Source organism: Abramis brama, assembly GCF_963993115.1.
Source record: "Abramis brama genome assembly, chromosome: 6".
In the NCBI taxonomy this organism is placed as follows: Eukaryota; Metazoa; Chordata; class Actinopteri; order Cypriniformes; family Leuciscidae; genus Abramis; species Abramis brama.
In genome coordinates, this window is record NC_139968.1 from 32624989 (window position 1) to 32646646 (window position 21658).

Below are 21658 nucleotides of genomic sequence, written 5' to 3' on the forward strand. Positions count from 1 at the left end.
ACCCAATGATATGATGAAATGTAAAAGTACAAAGATATTATAAGAAAACATTACTATTACATTAACAGGGTTTTTCCTGGCTCAAAGCGAGGCGGAGGTGGTAAAATCCTGATCATGTATTTTAATAATAAGATAATTAAATTAGCATTTTTCGTAAACCATCATATACTGTGTTTCCCACATTATTTTTGAGGGTGGAGCTCAGTACCTCTAGGGGGGTCTTTGATTGACAAAAACTGACAAAAAAATGAACACTTTTTTTACATTTTAAAGATAAATTAATTAATCTGGTGCACCCGAATCCGCTGTTAAAAATAAATAATCCACCCACCAACCGCCCAAAATATGATATTCTCTGATTTAGATATCTGCATCTGATCATCACATTACAATTATTCAATTCTCAGTGTTAAGCATTATAATATGGTAACATATCACACTGAAGTAGGCTGCTTTAAAATTAACATTTACTTAAATTAAAAGAAATTCTTCTTTTGGCAAAATTACATTTCCTTAATAACCTAAACAGAGGCTTTACTCCCTTAGAACTTAAATTATCAATGTTTCATTGCATTACTGTTGGAAAACATTTTACCTTTATAAAGGGTATTTTTTCCCGAATTTTATTAAATGTAGGCCTATGCTCCAACTTTCATTTCAAAATATTCAATTATCAATACATTCAATTAGAATAAGACACTAGGCTGTTAACAATCAAAACGTTGGGAAACACAGTAAGACATTTATATTCTAAACTTCTTAGATACCTTTAGAGTTGCTCTATCTTGTTCAGGTTTCATCTGATTATTCTCAGTTATCATCTGAAAAAAGGAAAGAAGAGCAAATAAAAAATATAAAAGACAAATAAATACTAATTTTAGTATTACTTATTGAAAGCCAATTTCAACAGAGGTTGCTATTTTTACCAACTTCTTCAATGATTATATTTAATCTAACAAGCACAAATAGTTTTCGATATTGGTATTAGCCACTATAGGCCTTTATCTCATTTCCTGGTTTCGGAACGTTCGAACTCGCCAAGCAGTGTACTCGCACTTCCGGTGGTTACCTTTAGATGAAAAGTAGGTCAGTAAACTTAAATAAAATCGCGATATAGACCAGTGTCTGTCAATATTAAACCGCATAAAGACCATTTAAGTAGGAATCATGCATGTTCTGCGTGTCTCTGTGAATGAATGGCACAGACACGCTGTTTCATTAACCACACACACACACTGAAGCACGCATGACGCTCGCGATGTTTTCAGCCTAACGTATTAACATTAATGCACTTCATCAACACAGCCGCTCTGAGAGTCACTTCAGCAGCATTTGAGAAAAATCATATCATATCATAACCAGGGGGGAAGGAAGTCGACCGGAAGTTGAAGTCGGCCGCGTGCCGCCATCTTGTAGCAGAACTTCACCTGCAGTTAGCATCCCATTGACTCCCATTCATTTTGGCGTCACTTTGTTTAAGAAGTTTGATGGAAGTTTTAAGCACTTCCATCACTGTCTGGTTTGGTTCAGCTACCAAATCGGACATCAGGAGACTACAACGGACAGTCCGGACTGCAGAGAGGATTATTGGTGCCCCCCTGCCAACCCTCCAGGACCTGTACTCTTCCAGAGTGAGGAAGAGAGCAGGTAAAATCATCACAGACTCCACTCACCCTGGACATCCCCTGTTTGAACTGTTACCGTCAGGACGGCGACACAGATCACTGGCCACAAGAACTTCCAGGCACAGGAACAGTTTCTTTCCACAGGCCATTTCCCTTCTGAACACTTAACATGCCCCCCAAAGCATATGCCTGTAAGTGCAATACTCCCACTGTCTAGTGCAATAAACTCAGGTGATATTTATATCTATATTATTCATACTACTCAAAATACTGTAAATATGTTTATAATCTGTAACATGCGCTAGACTCCCACTGTCTAGTGTAATATTCTCTAATTCAGGTGATATTTATATTATTCATACTACTCAAAATACTGTAAATATGTTCATAATCTGTAAATGTTTATTCAGACTAAACCCAACTGTGACCCTACTTTTTTACTTTTATACTATTTTTATTTATTTTTTATATATTTTCATTCTTAGAATTTGTATTACTATGTTCTTGTTGTATTTGTATTTGTATATGTGCACTGGAAGCTTCAATACCAAGAAAAATTCCTTGTGGGTGCAAGCACACTTGGCAATAAAGCTCTTTCTGATTCTGATTCTGATTCTGACAGCGAATAACTTTACATCTGAGGCGTTTAAAGACTCCATTTGTCCATTATTTATTTCTAAAGAAACACGACAATGTATAAAATGCTCCATTACCTTGTAGCTTATGTTATGGCCCCGTAGAAGCAGTTTTTGTAAAAGTAGGCTAACGATTGCGTCATAACCACGCGACTCTCTGTCGCACAGTAGAGAGATTACCGTATGGACGGGAGGAGAAGCTCGCGGGCAATCGGGGGGACGTGGAGGCAAAATGACAATATAATTAATCAGAATACCTAGCAAAAGTTGCTCCTGCTCCAAGCTCATGGACAGCTCCTACTCACACTCTACGTCTCTGCAAGATTCGGAAGGGAATGATTCAGATTTCTCTTGGCACAGCTCCTAGAAGACAGACGGGTTGCTCACGTGGTCCGTGTGTAACGCTTTGCTCGGTTTGAGTCTGCGCGTCAGGAAAGGAAGTGCTAAGAAATCGCGAAAAATGGGCTTCACTTGTCTCAATTGAGTTCCAATGGGGTCGCTGTGTCCATTTCTTTTACTGTCTATGATCATAACACACAGAGAGACTCAAATGTCTACACGGCAACCCGTCAAAATAAAAGTTTGGTTTAACCTTTGAAGAAAGGTTTGCTTAAATCATTACATTTTAAATAATTGGTTATAACAATTTAATTAAACCATTAAAATGGAGTCAAGAAAACTAAAAAAAACGAAATTTTTGGGAGATGCGAGAGCGAAGTAGTCCAGTGATAATTAACAGGCAGCCATGGTGTATGCAATAACAGGAAGACGCAGTACACTGCTTCGCGGCTACTTCCGGCGTTCTATTGTGTTGCGATAAAGGCCATTGAGCTGTGAATTATGGGTTATCAGTATCGATCCTAATATTCCATTATATGTGTCCCGGTAAAACTAGTGTCCTCATAGACCAGGATTCTGTCAAACTAACACAACACACTGAGATTCTCTAGTCAAGTTAAACATCAGGAACATGTACTTATGATGTCCTCATAAAACGGTGTCCTCATAAAACAGGTGCAAGACACACACATCCTGACACACTGTAATAAACACGCATGTTATGTGATGCATTAAAGCCATGAACATATTGTTTTATCATTCATACCTATGATATTAGTCATAGGTAGTGATATTGAGTACACTACACATAGGTAGTGACATAGGTAGTGATATTGCAGTAGAGGCCTCTGTGAAGTCAGGCTATGTAAAGACTATGCCATGTTATTTTACAGTTGATTACTCAATTTCTGTACCTAAATTAGACTTACGTGGAATATTTTTATTTTACATCTTTGTTACATTTTTTTACCTATGCTTGCAATGTATTATTTTCTGTGCAGAAACCCCTACAAAATCACACCAATCATTCTAGAATGATTAATTATTTCCCAAATACAGCTATTTAAGTAATTTGGTGAAATAGTTTTTCATATTGCATTATATATTGCAGAAAAAATGAAATATTGCAATATCAGTTTTTTGCAATATCGTGCAGGTCTATTTCCGTGGGTAATTTTTAACCTTTAATATTACCTTTTAATAATAAAACAAGTAAAATCATCACTTTAAATAACACATAATGTACCTGCTTTATTAAACAGTGTCACTTAAGCATGGGAACACTGAACTCACCTTAATAATGATTGCTGAATCTGCCCTGGAGCTCATCTTTGTGTTTCTCCTGAAGTGTAAAATGTATGTCCTCCTCCAGAGACTTGATCTTCTCCTTCACTGACTCACTTCAGGCATTATATCATGTGTCTGCTGTCATAGAAAAAGGCCCTCAATAATCCTGACCATTGCATTTCTTTTGACATATTATTCAACAAGCTTAAACTTAAAGGTATAGTGGAGGATTTTTTTCTTCCGGATGGATCATCTATAATATTGGTCCTCCTAATTGTCAATCATTCTGGTGATATGTTTACGTAAGGCCGTCGTACGTGCTCGTCCCTTAGTTTTCGCTTTCTGCGCATGCACACTTTCAGGTGTTTATGTGTGGTGACTGGTGAGCTACGGTTAACGCCATTCATTGAAGCTCGCCATTTCACCGGGTCGTTTGAAAATGTCTGAGGGTCTCTAGAGAAAAAGTTTGTACTAAGTGTATGAGAAGAAGAGAAAGGCCTCAGAAGAGAGAAACAAGACCAGAGTGTTTTTGGGAGATTGTTTCACACGATGGCGTGCGCTGAAAACACAGGTTGGGCTTTCCACTGATGCCTCAGTCGCAAGGTTTGTGTGGCGCAATGGATAAGACACATGCCTTTGGTGTGAGAGACCCGGGTTCGAATCCACTGTGAGACACCAATGTGTCCCTGAGCAAGACACTTAACCCCTAGTTGCTCCAGAGGCGTGCGACCTCTGACATATATAGCAATTGTAAGTCGCTTTGGATAAAAGCGTCAGCTAAATGAATAAATGTAAATGTAAGGTTTCTACTCGACAGGTAAAGATTGGCATGCTATTTGGAGAAAAAGTGCAAATCTTCTTTTGGAAAGTAATGTTGTATGAGCGATGCCGACAGCAACTTGTAAACAGAGCGTGCACGAGGAGAACCTCGCACACGTTTAATAGCCGTTCCCTCTCGGGAGTGATGCGCATGTGCATTTTTTCAAAAAGTGGAGAGGGCGGTTCTTATCTAAAATTCGGAAAGATCCTCCACTATACCTTTAAGACATAAACTGTGTTTAAGTGAATATAAGTATGAGTATTGTTTCAGTACCCATGCCTAGGGCTGTCGCGATAACCGCAATATCGCAGTACCGCGCTACTGACAAGCCAACCGCACAGGAATTCAAGTTACCGCAGCAACCGCGATATTCGCGTGTTTTCTTTTTCATAAGGCTATTCCCTCCTTGTTTTGAACTTCGTGCATGTGTATTGAATGTTAAATAAGTTAATAATGATAATAAGACGCGGCGATCGTGGTTTTATCATGGTGATTTGTACAGAGGCTTCGTGGATTTGCAGCCTAAACAGACAGTGAATGAGAGAGATCGACTGAGCGCGTGCGATTACCTGCGTCTGTCTTTGAGGTCAAGTTATATTCGTGAAAAGGTTGCCGTGTGGCCAAGGAAAGTTAAATATATGTCCTGTCATCCTTTTGACGTTTAAAATAAAGGGTATTTACCATGGATTTACAGAGGAACTCGCGGTCGCGGCCGCGGGAAACAAAACTCAGTGAGTCACGCATTGAATCAATGCCATTTGTCTCTATTAAGTGAAGCTTCAGCGTTACCCATGCGACGCATTGCTGGTCAGCTGAGCCTTGAAAAGTGGAGCTCAAAGTTAAAAATAATTAACCTTGTTTCATTACTATCTTTTAATGAATTAGTCAGCGTTTTTAAACGTGTTGGTGAATGAATGGTTTATGACTCACTCAAAGACAGTCCGTTGCCATAACAACTGCACGCTGAGTGACAGGCTTTCAATGCGCAGAGACGCTGTTTTGTTTCGGTTTATTGGTTACTTAAAATGTACTCGTTTTTGTGCATGCTGACCACATCGTGACACTTATTTATATAGCAACAAATAAATATAAATAATTCAAAATAAATTAATAAATGCGGTAAAACCGCATATCGCGCTATTGAGCCACTCAAAATTACCGCAAGGGAAAATCCTTCACCGCGACAGCCCTACCCATGCCTACATATGGGTGTGTTCATATCACTGATCTATATAGAATGACTGGATAGCTCATGACGTCATAAACAGTGAAGCCACCGCGCCGCCATATTGGTATTCCCTAGCGAGCTCACGCGTTCTATTGAATCAATAGGAAATTTTATGATTTGACTGAAAAAACATTGCCTAACGAGACACCGTTTTTAAATCTAAAGTCTCCCTGTACATTCTCACAACGCAAACATCCTAAGCATTTAAATGGGTATTTGTTTAAAGTCGGAAATTTTTCCTGCTTATTAAAAAACGGCAATTTCTTTGCAAAAGGAATAAAAAGCTGTACGAGAACACTATCGGCCTTCACTGAAAAACTATCTTCACAGGTAAGAAAAAAAGTTTGATACTATTAATTAAATAGTGAATGCTAAAGACCTATATTTTTGTGAATTGGTGAATATTCAGGTGAATATTGTTTCGTAGCCACGAATTAATGATACACGTTATACTAATTTGTTCCCTCGTTTTATATTGTAGCCACGTTGTAATTCGTTAAATCTAAATGAGGGAGGGAATTAGTTCATCGTTCAAGTCGTCGTAACAACGATTTATTTAGATCAGTGTGGACAGGGCGCATAAGAACAAGCAGAGAGCGAGAGCCTCGGTCGCGCGCGCTCACTCTCATCGCCTTCAAAAAACACGAGCGCTGTATTGCTCTCTCTCTCTCGCGCATATTATCGACAACATCAATTGACACAATACAGTAAAAGGTCGGTAGACCGATTGTGTTTTATAGATTAGTAGTTTGTTCATATAAAGTGTTTGATAGAACTTTATAGAAAGGGCAGGAGTACTCAATAGATTCAAACCGCTTTTATTTTAGTGTATTACGCGCTGCTCTCAGGGCAGGAGTACTCAATAGATTCAAATCGCTGTTATTTTTAGTGTATTACGCGCTGCTCTCAGGGCAGGAGTACTCAATAGATTCAAATCGCTGTTATTTTAGTGTATTACACGCTGCTCTCAGGGCAGGAGTACTCAATAGATTCAAATCGCTTTTATTTTAGTGTATTACGCGCTGCTCTCAGGGCAGGAGTACTCAATAGATTCAAATCGCTGTTATTTTTAGTGTATTACGCGCTGCTCTCAGGGCAGGAGTACTCAATAGATTCAAATTGCTTTTATTTTAGTGTATTACACGCTGCTCTCAGGGCAGGAGTACTCAATAGATTCAAATCGCTTTTATTTTAGTGTATTACGCGCTGCTCTCAGGGCAGGAGTACTCAATAGATTCAAATCGCTTTTATTTTAGTGTATTATGCGCTGCTCTCAGGGCAGGAGTACTCAATAGATTCAAATCGCTGTTATACAAAGGAATCAGCGTCGCCCTGGTAACAAACACAAAACACCTGCACGTCCTCACAGCGGGCTGATCGGTCACAGCTGCACCTCATCAGCCCACAGCTACAAAAGCAGCACGCGCTGAGCAGACAGACAGACTCTGGTCTCGAGCTGAATGAATTGCTGGACTAACCTTTCTCTCTGTTCCCTTCAGAAAGCAGCGAGTGACCGACAGCCCACCACGTTTGGAGCACGTTTGGACACCCACTTTCAGTTTGGATTGAACACTGCAGAGCACTTGGAGCACCAGCCATCACTCACCGGATCACCGTCTTCCTTCACCTTTATTTTTACACTGTAAATAAAATCCACCCTCCGGGGCCTTTTCACTAAGCCTGCCTTGTCGAGTGATTCTTCACCCCGTGAAAATATATATATATATATATACTGTATATATATAAGGTAAGATGTTCATCAGCTTGGCCAGAATGGGAGACCAGCTAAAACCAGCTGACCACCAAATTGTCCAGGCTGGGAAACGAGCTTGATCATACACGCCAGGCTGGGAGACCAGCTAAAACCAGCTACTTCCATCTTAAACCAGCCAACCAGATTTTTAGCTTGGTTTTAGCTGGATTTCTCGATTTTTCAGCAGGGAGGCCAGGTGTTGATGTTGACAAGGAAAGCATAAAATAACTGGTTGCCAGTTACACGATTTACTGCAGTTGATAAATAAATTGTTTTGGCAAGAGGTTGTACCTCGATCCAAGTATCTTTTTAACAGAGTGTTTATAAACAGTTGTGAGAAAGTAGAATTTCAGTTCTACTGTGAAAGTTGTCACTTAAACATAGGATCAGTCCAGGAAATCAGTGACAAACAAATTATATATTAATATATCATCAAACCAAAGAAAACACTAAATTTGTTGGAGACTTAATGGTTCATAATGGTGTCCAGTAGATACCAACATGTAACTATAAGTTGCCAAAGGGGTTCTATTTGTCCTTAATGGTATCCAATAGAAAAAACATGCCACCAATAGAAGAAAGCAAATCACCAATAGAGACCTACTAGGACCATTACAGTTTCCATTAAAAACAATACAGACAAATAGACAAAACATGCCACCAATAGAAGAAAGTAAATTACCAATAGAGACCCACTAGGACCATTACAGTTTCCATTAAAACCAATACAGTTCTCTTTATAACCATTAAAACCATTAGCAATTATGTAATGGTTTCTATTGTTTTTTTCAGCAGGGGATGGGGTTTGTATAGTTTTTAATCGTACTTTTAAACTTCGGGGTTCGGGTAGTAACACCCGCGCACAAAAAGAACTACAAAATTCGACTGCTTTACGGCATAGGCTACCTCACTTCCCCCAACACGTCCTTGCATGCTGTTGGACTTGTAAGTATATTGCTTATACTGTATATCACTCGGACAAGCTTTTTACTCGTTGGTGTGAGCTAAAAAGCACCTGGTGTTCTTGTTGATGGATTAGTAGACATCTTCGGAGGCTAGCTGTGCTTGTTCGATGTCCGACGATTTGTAACGCGTTGTGTTTATTCCCCAATCGAACTCGTGTAACTGTCTGTCACACCACGTTCTACCGTCCACAGCATTACTTGATAGACAAAAATAGGACAAGAATGAGCATCAAACAGAAACAATCCGCTTACGGTGTGTTCGAGGCGCACATACAATACAGACTGTGCCGAGTCAGTTAAACAGGGCGCGCGCAGCTCTTAAAGGGGACACACCTTATTGCCACTCGTTACAGCTTCTATCCGACTGAGCAGGGACCGGTATACAGGGGCATCAGGCTCAGGATCAGTGAGTGAAGAGACTGCTACGTGAGTGGTATTTACGACAGTAACGTTATACAAGTAGTCCACAGCGAATCTAGGGGTCGTTGTTTGACCAAAACGGAAATCCTACATAATGGGGCTTTAAAGCCCTGTTTACAGATCATTTCTGATGAAATAGAACGGTTAAGATTAAAATTTGGACACATGCTGCTGTCCCGAGAATTTTAGGTTTATTTCGCTTTCCCCAAAACCTCTAGAATGGGTGTATAGATGCACTGGAACAATCCTTCCTAAAACACATTAAACTTTCGTTTACAAAGACGTGAAACTCACCGAGTGGTCAGGGGTGTTCACTGATATGCTCACACAAAAATCGCTGCAAAAGATGCTTTCCAACAGGTTTATCGTAGTTTTTGTCCAACTCCATTGACTTGTATTGAAAGAGCTGTGTGAGGTATTACTCCGCCGCTTCTTCTTCTGCTTCTTCTGTGTATTCAGTGAAACACGAAGGGACTTCTTTATGACAAAAACATGTATGTTTATATATATATATATATATATGACATTAAAACATGTAAGTAAACATTTGATATGAAAATTAATGAATTTAATAACTAACCTTAAGAGTAAATGAGAGAGAGAGAGAGAGAGAGAGAGAGAGAGAGAGAGAGACAATAGTTAGTGGTTGCTTAAAGGTCCTCTTTGTTGTCTGAGGATGCACCGCAATCGTCACGGCAACTCCTCTCTCTCAACTGTCAACCAGAATTCAGAAGATGCAGCTGAGCTGCCCAATGTAAACTCACTACAATAATAAAACTTATCGTTATATATACAAGTACTGAAATAGACATGTGTAGGTAATAAAAGAAAGAAAGAAACAAACAAACAATATACAAACAATCCAATATCCCTGTGACCCAACTAAATTCAGGGTGGTCACACTAAGCTCTAGCCTGACGTTGTCATACTCAGATTCTAGTCAGAGAATGTGAGTCTGATACTGGTCCATTGAGCTTTGATTATGGGGCGTGTTTCAAACGAACCAGGAAGGAAAATGCCTCTGCACTCAATTGGATAGACCTACAACCAATCAGAGCAACGGAGTAAGTGACGTATGTTTTTCATTCATGTTTCCGATCGGCAAATGCCTTGATCGCGGTTCTCTGTTCCTCTTTTAAAATTAATGCGCTGTCGATATCTTCTATAACAGACGCGATGGCGGAATCTACACATGAAGTTTCATAAACAAAGTTCGAGAGGAGCACGTTCAAATAATCAATCCAATCAACTTGTCATCAAACAATTACCATCTACGGTCTACACTATCAGCATGAGAGGAAGCATATATTCACTATGTCAACTCACCTAACATTCCTTGACAGTTTTCAGCATCCCTCCACTCACTCTCGGCTTGTTCTTCCACAGCCTGGAATACGGGGGGAGTACTTTGGGTTCAGGCCGAATACCGAGCCCGACAGCACGCCAAATATGCATTTATATCTGACTTATTTGTAAGTGTGAACTCGTGAAATAACAATTCTCCAGCGGCAGTCATCTTTGTTGTAAACGAATGCAACCCAAGCGCTCGTTGGTGACGTGGATGATTACGTTATGTTGCTCATCTGTCCATCATCGTATAAAGCCCGCCCTGACAATTTGATTGGTCCGAACAATTTTTGTTCGGGCATAATAGCTCCTCAACGGATCGAGTCCAGACCGAACTTCCCGACCTAAAATTCTTGTGGGCGGGGCTAAGTTCGGCTGGCATCCAGGCTAACTAAGCTCGTTAGTCAGCTAGAAAAATTAACTCTAGAGAGGAGCATTTTGCTAAATATGCACCATATTATATTCATTATAATTTTTAATGTTCTTCAATATTTAATGCATGTTTGAATAAATCTAGTAAGTTTTTATGACAGCCACCATTTAAATGTTTACATTTCATATAACTTTATTAGTATAAAAATAAATAAAAGTGTAATTTAAGTTTTTATACAAATCAGTTAATTTTTACCTTCAATATTATAGTAGGCTAATGAAGCCTAGTAGGCTACAACTGACTCCCATAGTTTACAGCATTAGTTAAGGCATTTGTTTAGAGATTTGAAATTTGCCATGTATTGTAGGCCTACCTGATATCCAAAATAATCAATATTGAATCGAATCTAATCGAAATCTAATCGAATTGCAAGCTTGTGAATCGAAATCTATTCGAATTGTGACATTTGTGTCAATAACCAGCCCTACTTTGATCTCATCAGTTGATCCACTATAAGAAATCAGAGAAGTCATTATGTATAAGATCATCCTTGAGACTGAATATAATATTTGTCTGATGAGAGAATGTGTAAATCAATGATGTTCTTCTGCTGTTTGTTACATTACATTATTATACATTACATTACACGTTACATTATGAATCCAGACATATTTCTCTATTCACAATCTTTATGATCTGGAGGAAACATTTTCACAGCACTTTCCTGTTTTGTAATTTTGTTTGGTTTATATTGAGCTGTTCATTTCTTCTTCAGGTGTGTCTGGTGTTGGTACAGATGAAGTGTCAGTGCCTGTGATGGAGGGAGATTCAGTCACTCTAAACGCTAATGTTAAAACAAACCAACAAGAGAAGATTATATGGTATTTCAATGGCATCCGTATAGCTCGAATCACTGGAGTGCTCAGTAAGATCTTTACAGTTGATCAGTGTAATGAAGAAAATGAGAGATTCAGAGACAGACTGAAGCTGGATCATCAGACTGGATCTCTGACCATCACAAACATCACAACCACAGACACTGGAGAATATAAACTAATGATCAGCAGCAACAGGACCAGCATCATGAAGAAATTCAGCATTTTTGTTCATGGTGAGTCGCTATGTTTAAAAACAAGAACTGTACATTTAAATTGCATCAATAATGTGTTTAGTGATATTTTTGCAGTGACATTCAAGGATGAACTTTTTTTCTTTCATGTAAATTAATTCACATTTATTCATGTTTACTGTTAAAGGGGACCTATTATGCCACTTTTTACAAGATGTAATGTAAGTGTCAGGTGTCTTCAGAATATGTCTGGGAAGTATCAGCTCAAAACCCCTCAAATTATGTATTATACCATGCCCTAAATGCCCCTTTTTGGGTGCGTTTATCTTTAAATGCAAATGAGCTTCTTCCCCCCTTTCCAGAAGAGGGCTTTGCCTTTATAGCTTGTGCCTTGTGTACAGGACATGTGAATGTCTTTTATTTATTCCACAAGTTTTGACTCGTATCTTCTTGTTTTGTATTCACACTCGAAATCCATATAGTTCCTTTAAGTCAAGTCAAGTTTATTTATATAGCGCTTTTCACAATACAGTTCGTATCAAAGCTGCTTCACAGTATTAAATTAAAATAATACATCAATGTTTGTTTCTAGTGGAAAACGTCCACGTTTGGTAATGCTGATCAATAGTATTGTTGATTGATTAATTAAATTAAATATCCCCAAATTTCCCCAACTGAGCAAGCCAAAGGCAACAGTGGCAAGGAACCGAAAAACTCCATCAGGTGACCTAATGGAGAAAAAAAAACCTTGGGAGAACCCAGGCTCAGTCGGGGGCCAGTTCTCCTCTGGCATTTATGAACTAGAGGTCGGATTTAACTGTAAGATTAAAAATATTATATGAATGCCTGGCTGAAGAGATGCGTATTTAAACTAGTTTTAAACTGGGAGAGCGAGTCTGAGCAACGAACAGTATCAGGAAGGCTATTCCAGAGTTTTGGAGCTAAATGTGAAAATGCTCTCCCTCCTTTGGAGGACCTAGATATCCTAGGTATGACCAAAAGCCTAGAATTTAGTGATCTTAAAGAGCGCGATGGATTATAGGGTGATAGAAGGTCTGTTAAATGGACTGGAGCTAAGCCGTTTAGGGCTTTATAAGTCAGAAGCAATACCTTGTAATTATACAGAACTTTATAGGTAACCAATGCAGTGATGATAAAATCGGTGTTATATGATCATGTTTTCTTGATCTAGTAAGAACTCTAGCAGCGGCATTTTGGACTAACTGTAGCTTGTTTATTGAGGATGCAGGACAACCGGCTAATAAATCATTACAGTAATCTAGTCTCGAGGTCATGAATGCATGAACTAATTTTTCTGCATCAGAAACTGATAGCATGTTACGTAGCTTAGCAATGTTTCTAAGGTGGAAAAAGGCTGTTCTTATGAAATATATGAAATATGATTTTCAAAAGACAGGTTGCAGTCTAGTATAACACCCAGGTCTTTTACTGTAGAGGATAAAGTAACAGGACATCCTACTATATTAAAGTTGTATTGTAAGAGGTTTTGTGGGTGTTTTTTTGAACCGATAAGTAGTACCTCTGTCTTGTCTGGATTTAATAAAAGAAAATTGCGCGTCATCCAATCTTTTATATCTTTAACACACTCTGTCAATTTGGATAATTTAGCATTTTCATCTGGCCGTGATGAAATATATATTTGAGTGTCATCAGCATAACAATGGAAACTAATTCCATGTTTCCTTATAATATTTCCAAGTGGCAGCATATATATTGAGAATAACAGAGGGCCTAACACAGATCCCTGCGGCACTCCATAGTTTACTGGAGTTATGATCGATTTTTCTCCATTTAAATAGACAAAATGGTAGCCGTCAGATAAGTATGATCTGAACCAACTTAATGCTTGTCCTTGAACACCAGTATAATTTTGTAGTCGATCTAAGAGTATTGTGTGATCTATAGTATCGAACGCAGCACTAAGATCAAGTAAAACTAGTATTGAGATACAGCCTTGGTCAGAAGCTAAAAGTAAATCATTTGTGATTTTAACGAGCGCAGTTTCAGTGCTATGGTGCGGCCTGAATCCAGACTGAAACTTTTCATAGATGTCATTTTCTTGCAAGAAAGAGCCCAGTTAATATTTTTAAGCTTTTGACAGAGTCAATTGGAACTTTTTATTCACCACATTACAAAAATTTGGCTTTGGTGAGTCGTTTATTAATTGGATTAAAATTCTATACACAACACCTTCTGCCACAGTCACAACCAATGGACTAACATCACAAAGCTTTACACTGCACAGGGGGACTAGGCAAGGATGCCCACTCTCTCCTTCTTTATTCACCATCTTCATTGAACCCTTAGCAGCAGCCATCCGTCAGAACCCACTCATCAGAGGAATCCACACACCCCAAACACAACACAAGATTAGTTTATATGCTGATGACATTTTACTCTTTTTGCAAGATCCTCAATCATCTCTGCAAGAAATAACTAAAACCATTGATCTATACTCTACAATATCAGATTATGCAATAAATTGGAATAAATCTTCAATTCTTCCGCTACATCAAGCTAAATGGGATGTTGCAGCCCAGGTATCACCCATTCCTCTATGCACAGGCCACATCACTTATTTAGGCGTTAAGGTTTCCTCCAGGCTGTCAGAGCTGACTGGACTCAACTTCACTCCTCTACTGAAAATATTAGAAGACGACCTTCACCGCTGGTACAACTTACCACTCTCCATCCAGGGCAGAATAGCTATAATCAAAATGACAGTACTTCCAAAAATAAACTATTTTTCCTCAATGATCCCAACCCAACCTTCTCTCAATTGGTTCAAATCTTTAGACTCCATCATTACCCGATTCTACTGGAAAAATAAACCACCCCGGATAAAATTAAGCACTTTACAAAAACCCAAATCCTTAGGAGGATTAGAAGCACCACATTTTTACCATTACTCACTAGCAAACCAACTTCAATACATATATAAATGGACTCACCCCACTCAGTCAGACATGGCTACATGGCTAGACATAGAACAATCATTCTGCGAAAAATTGCACATATCAGACATCCCATTTCTTAGTCAGTCCATTAAACACCACCCATGTTTCAAATCATTGACAATAGCCTCTGCTCTGACTGCCTGGTAGAAATATCATCACATCACAAACTCCAATCAGGCCCCATCTGAACTCACCCCACTCTGGAATAACCCTGATTTCACAAGCAACAAAAAAACACTCAATTTCCATAAATGGGCACAAAAGGGCATCTCACATTTAAAGCACATTTTTCAGTCTAACAACTTTGTTTCATTTTCTTACTTAGTCCAGGAGTATGGTATCAGGAGCAATCAATTCTTGAATTATCTGCAACTCAAATCAGCTGTATTATCCAAAATCAACAACAGAACTATCAACACTCACCTTCCTACCGCATTAGCAGATTTAATTAATATATCCTCCCCGAAAAAATTACTTTCCAAAATATACAAAATTATAGCTAATTCAAATAAAACCATAACTTTACCAACAATCAAATGGAAAGAAGACCTTTCGATTGCTCCTGATACCGACTTCTGGACTCAAATTTGTAAAAATATTTATTCCATGACTAAAAACGCCAACCTTCAGCTCATACAGTACAAGACTCTTCACAGAACACACTACACTGGGGAAAGGCTGGCTAAAATGGGATTCACATCAGGAATTTGCTCACACTGCTCACAAAACTGTCTGGACACATATATCCATGCCACATGGCACTGCCCACCCATTAAACACTTTTGGAAAGACGTCAATGAATCCCTGTCACGCCTCCTGGGCTGCCGCATCCCATTATCCCCCTTACTCTGTCTACTAGGTGATCTATCAACTCTCAATCAGGAAATAACAAACAAAAGGATGCTCCTTGTAGCCTTAGCCATCGCCAAGAAAACTATCTTCTTGAACTGGAAATCCCGAAGCACTATTCACATAACACACTGGAAAAATTTGCTCATAGACTACATCTCCCTAGAATATTTTACACCTCATTACAACTGTATATCGGAACCTCAACACTCCAGATCAGACCTCATCCAACTATTACAAATCTGACACAGTCATCCCGATTAATTATGTATTCATTTATTATACATTTATACAAGGTTTCAGTAATATTGTGAGTATTTTCATTATTATAATTATTATTGACATTATGGTTATTAATATTTTCAATATCATAGAAACATTTAACAGTGATGGAATGATGGCGATGTGATGATACTTTGCTTGATATAAGGACGGTAATGGTATAACGTATATATTAAATGATTAAAATAAATAAATGGATAAATTAAATGATGATGATAATAATGATATAGATATATAAAATATAAAAATATAACCAAATCAAGTCAACATCTAACACATACCACACATGATTTTAATGCACCAAATGCTGATTTTAATGCACTTCACCTTCTTTTAATGCACCACCTTAGTTTAGGCATACATACAAATAGTAACTGTACAGTGAATGAGAAGAAAGGGAAAGAAAAGGGAAAAAAAGAAAGAAAGAGAAAAGAAAAAGGGGAAAGAAAAAGAAAAAAGGGGGGAAAAAGAAAAAAAGGGAAAAAAAAGAGGAAAAAAATAAAATAAAAAAAGAGGGGGGAAAAACATGCACACTGACACAGAAACTAGGAGAGGTGTGGTATGTGGTGGGTGGGTGTCACACGTGTGTGTATTGTTATTATTGTTATTGTTATTATTATTATTATCATTATTACTACAATAATTATTATTGATATCACTGTCGCCGTCAACGCAAAGTGTTATCATAATCGCCATCTTTAGCATTACTATTATTATACTTTTTTTAATTTATTTTTTTATTATTACTATTGTTGTTATTATTATTATTATTACTATTGTTGTTATTATATTATTATTGATATAACTATTACAATTGTACTTTCAATACAAAATATTATCATCATCGCCATATTTAGTATTTAGTATTACTATTATTACTGTTATTACTGTTGCTATTATTATTGATATAAATGTTGTTATTATTATTATTATTGTTATTATTGATTTTATCAATATCAATATCATCACTTTTTTGTGTTAGTATGAGTACCAATACTGTTATTGTTATTATCACTATTATCAATGTTATATATTATTATTATTATTATTAATATTACTATTGCCGTCAACACAACTTATCACCATCCGTAGTATCCTTATTGTATTATTACTGTCATTGTTATCACTGATATTACTGTTACTGTCACCACAAAATATTATTATCATTATTATTATACATGCTATTACTATTTAAATACTATTTAATACTTCTACATATTACTATCATTATTTGTCGTTGCTGTTTGTTTTTTTTGTTTGTTTTTTTTCATTGATGTTATTATTACTGCTGTTTTATTGTAGTTTTTGTGTTCTGTTGTTGTGTTATGTGTTTACCTTATGTATAATAAAAAATAAATAAAAAAAGAAAAAAAAAAGAAAGCCCAGTTGGGCGGATACAACTTTTTCTAGTATTTTAGACATAAAAGGAAGATTTGAAATATTTTGTCTTTGTCACTGTTTATTCTTCCAAGTCAATTAAAAAAAAATCACATTTCTATCATACAGCATAATCCTCTTGCGCAGTCTTCTCAACAACGTATTTGTAGAGATACTATAATTGTAAGACAATGTATGCTATATTATAATAAATGGTCACTAATAAAGGAGCGACTCCAGCAGAAGTAGAACCTCTGAGAATGCATGACAATGAAGATGTTTCTGTATGGTTAGTTGATAAATTTATCAAACTGAGAACATTTGAACCGTTTTCCAAGTATCTGAGATATTGTGTTAACACTAGCTGATCTAGTGAGGATATAAACATGACCGATCACTCAAGGGAGGGATCTATGCTAATGAACAGTCCATCACCAGCCATGGGCATGGCCTAACACTTGTGTTACACCATAAAAGACAGTAGACATACAGAATATACTGTATATAGACATACACTTAAGTTTCAGTCTTGCACACAGTTCAGTGCGCAGACCTCTCAAAGTATATTCCTTGGCTGTGAACGTAGAAAGACACATTGTCTAGAGATCATAGTGAACTTTTGTTTTCAAGCACTCAAATCACTCGCACGTGCCATTGTAAAGCCTTATTAAAACTACCAGCATTACCCCCGCACCCCAGTTTCATTCGAGACCAGCAAGTTTTTATGGCCGGAATGAACCAATCCCATAATTATTGCATAATTTCCATTATTTTTTGCCTCTTTAAAGTGATATTTGGGATGGACGTGTTTGTTTGGGTTGCTTTCAAATATCGACAGCGTTTCTCAGAAATCGCTAATTGCACCTTTAAATGCATCTGTTGTTTCATACTATGTGTTTCATACAACTATGCGATTTTACTTCACTAGGAATCCAAACTGCAGTGGATTTGATGTAAAAACAAAAAAACAAAAAAATTGTTTATATATATATATATATATATATATATATATATATATATATATATATGCAAAATGAGTTTTATAAGCACAAAATGTCAACAAATGGGAAATAGGCTGAAAGTTAGGATTAGCATGAGGAATCAATTTCATATCCTCAGTTCTTGATGTGTTGTTCATTTTCCTCAAAAATATCCTCCAATCATCTGTTGGTTTGTGTTTCAGGTGTTTCTGCTGCTGAACGAGATGAAATGAAGAGAAAGTCAGTGAAGGAGGGAGAATCTGTCACTTTAGATCTTGGTGAAATAAAAAATAATAATTTGATTATGTGGTATTTTAATGACACTCTCATCGCTGAAATCACTGGAGATCAGAGTAAGATCTGTGCAGATGTTCAGTGTAAAGAGAGATTCAGAGACAGACTGAAGCTGGATCATCAGACTGGATCTCTGACCATCACAAACACCAGAAACACAGACTCTGGAGAATATAAACTAGAGATCAACAACAGCAGATTCAGCATCATAAAGAACTTCAGTGTTACTGTCATTGGTGAGTATCATTAAGTCACTAAATCAACCCAGTAAATGTTTTCATTGTGGACTCAATAGTAAAATGATGCATGCACATCAGGTGATACACAATTAACATGAAAAATACAGACAATTATGAATGCGATTTCCTGTTCAGCTCACTGTGATGCTGTTCTTCTAAAACCCACCAGAAGCCGCCATTTATCAGTTAAATTACATGTAATAAAAATGATGACCAAAGTAGCAGACACATTGGTAACGTTGTTTGTATCAGTCACTCTGTAAGTAATAATGACTGTCTGTCTTCAGCTGTTGTAGCAGGAATAAATGCTGTTGCTGTTGTTCTTGGTGCTCTGCTGCTCGGTGCTGCAACTGCTGCGGTGGTTTACTGTTGCCGAGGAAAAATCATATGTGAGTATTACAAACAGTTGATGTAACTAGATGAAAATATATTTATTGTTTGAAAATTTTTATCTTTAAAAGATGTGAACATTTTTATTTTTATTCTAATTAACCAAAGTACTGTGTGCAGGCAACAGGACGAATCTCCTTTATCAGGTAAGATAATGAGCACTGAATCTCCCTGCATAAAAACTGATTCAGATCTGTGAGTTTGCAACATATTTTAGTGTTTTATGTAGTTTCACTCAGAAATCATTGTATAGAAACACCAGACTACGCTGCTCCCATACTGTTTTACTATTGTAAAGGTCACCAGCTGGAGTGCTCTTGAGAGCCATCAGAGGGCACTCCACACCAGACTAATATCACTCCCTCACAAACTACATTTCCCATAACTCACTGCCTGGACTCATCATCACTGACTGCATTCACCTGTGTCTCATTACCCTGTTAGTCTCAGCCTATTTATACCATGTTCACTCATTCACTCACTGCAAAGTTTTGTTTGTTGTTGCACTGCATTTCTGAGTGTTTTCCCTGGTTTCATGGCTCTTGGTTTTTGGATTTCTTACCTGTTCCGTGGATTACTGTTTTGCCTCTGACCCCTGCTTGGTTTGTTTGTTTGCTTGTTTGTTTGTTTGTTTGTACGGCCTACCTGTGTTTTGAACTATCTCCTGTATATTGGATTATGTGTCTGGATTGCCCCTTAATTAAAGCTGCATTTGGATCTCAACCTTCGTGTCTCGGAGCAGTTTGTAACAACTATACAATAAATATGAATACGTGTATATATTTTATGTTATTATAAAATTGCAATATTTTGCATTGCTATCATTATATTATTATAATTCTATTTATTTGCCATATAGTCTGTTACAACCCTAGTCTACGGATCAGGGTGTAATATAAATGTTTCTTACAAGTAAACTCCCAAATAAAGTAAATGACAATATGAAAACAAAAAGTGCAAATTTATTAAGAGAGCAGAGTGATAAGTTTGGTTGGAGTACTAGTGCTGTATTATTCATATTCGCCAGTATGATAGTTCAAGCATTTTAGATGTGCAGGCTGTTTAGGAAGATGTTATATATATATAACCAATATATATATATATATATATATATATATATATATATATATATATTTGTAAAAGAAAACCACCATTCATTCATCAAATATCAGGGGAAAAACAGCATTTCAAGTCTTATATATTTTTGTGTTTGTGTCAATGAATCATCAGTTCCATTCACTTATTTTACCTTCTGTCAATCTGTTTTATTACAGGCATGTGTTGTTGAGGACCCGTCCCTTAATCAGAATAACGCTCAATTGACGGATGTGAATTCCCCTGAACCCTCTGTGACTGAGGCTGCAATTGAGACACCACAGTAATGTTATTATGTTTGCTTGAGAAATCCAACATAAACTATTTCAAACTTATATAACCTTTAAACTTAAAACCTTCAAACTTAAAGCTGTTAAACTAAAAAACTTTTTTATCTAGTTAATTACTTTCAGGAAGAGAACACAAAGAAAAGATGAATGAGAGAGGAGGAACAACAAACACTCACAACCACAGTCAGAGAAAAATAATGCCACAATACCAAGATTACACTGTTAGGTACAATACTGAAATATCACCTCAACTCCAATTTCAACTAATTCAAACTAATTTGCTATAATTCCGTTTTTAAATCGTTTAAATATTGCATTAAAAATATAAAAATATTGAATTATGTAAACAATGCTTTAGAAATTCAAACAGTAAATTAGCTAAGAAACAAAGAAATGTGTTGGCAGCAATACAATAGAGTGCTTTGTTTTTCATATAGAGGGTTGGGGTTTACTGAAGTGATCCAGACAGGAACAGTGAGACATTACATTAATAACTGAACATGAATCATTCAAGATGGATATTTTGACCAAGTAATGTCCAGCTCTTCAGAGAGCGGCTGTCAGTCAATCATTCAGGTACTGAATTGAGTCTGTACTACTGATTATGGTAATGTTACAGTCTTTACTATTGTCTCTATTGTCTATTGTTTACTAGTGTCAGTTGACAACTCTAGAGAGGAACATCCCTGATGAAAACAGCAGCTGTTGTCTCTGATAATCACGTTACTTTAAGCTGTTTTCAGATGGAATCCTTTTATTTATGTTTGATGAAGAACTTTGTGTTTTTTGTTTGTAATGGCGTAGGTTTTGTGGTTAACAGAAAGTCAGATAAAATCCTGCATGGGTTAATCAATGAAATATCACCACATTGTGTCCTTGATCAAACTCTCAATCTCAGGAACTGAACCTGTAATGGAAGACACTGTATAAAAATGGCAACAAAATGCCAAATTGTATTTTCATTTGCAACATATTGTTGTTTTGTATGTTCCATACCTGTTACTGGCTACTGTGCAAGCATGT

At 37.1% G+C, this 21658-nt stretch overlaps 1 protein-coding gene across 1 annotated transcript; it reads left to right on the forward strand.

Annotated features, from left to right (window-relative positions):
• Window positions 1–1487: 1487 nt before the first annotated feature.
• LOC311085905 (uncharacterized protein) lies at window positions 1488–20998 on the forward strand (the record flags this gene model as incomplete). Its single annotated transcript, XM_084118523.1, has 6 exons — window positions 1488–1647; window positions 11568–11717; window positions 18531–18857; window positions 19148–19249; window positions 19371–19396; window positions 20525–20998. 6 exons carry the CDS (start codon window positions 1488–1490, stop codon window positions 20630–20632), a joined length of 873 nt encoding a protein of 290 aa, XP_083974649.1. The 3' UTR covers window positions 20633–20998.
• Between the last annotated feature and the right edge of the window lie 660 nt (window positions 20999–21658).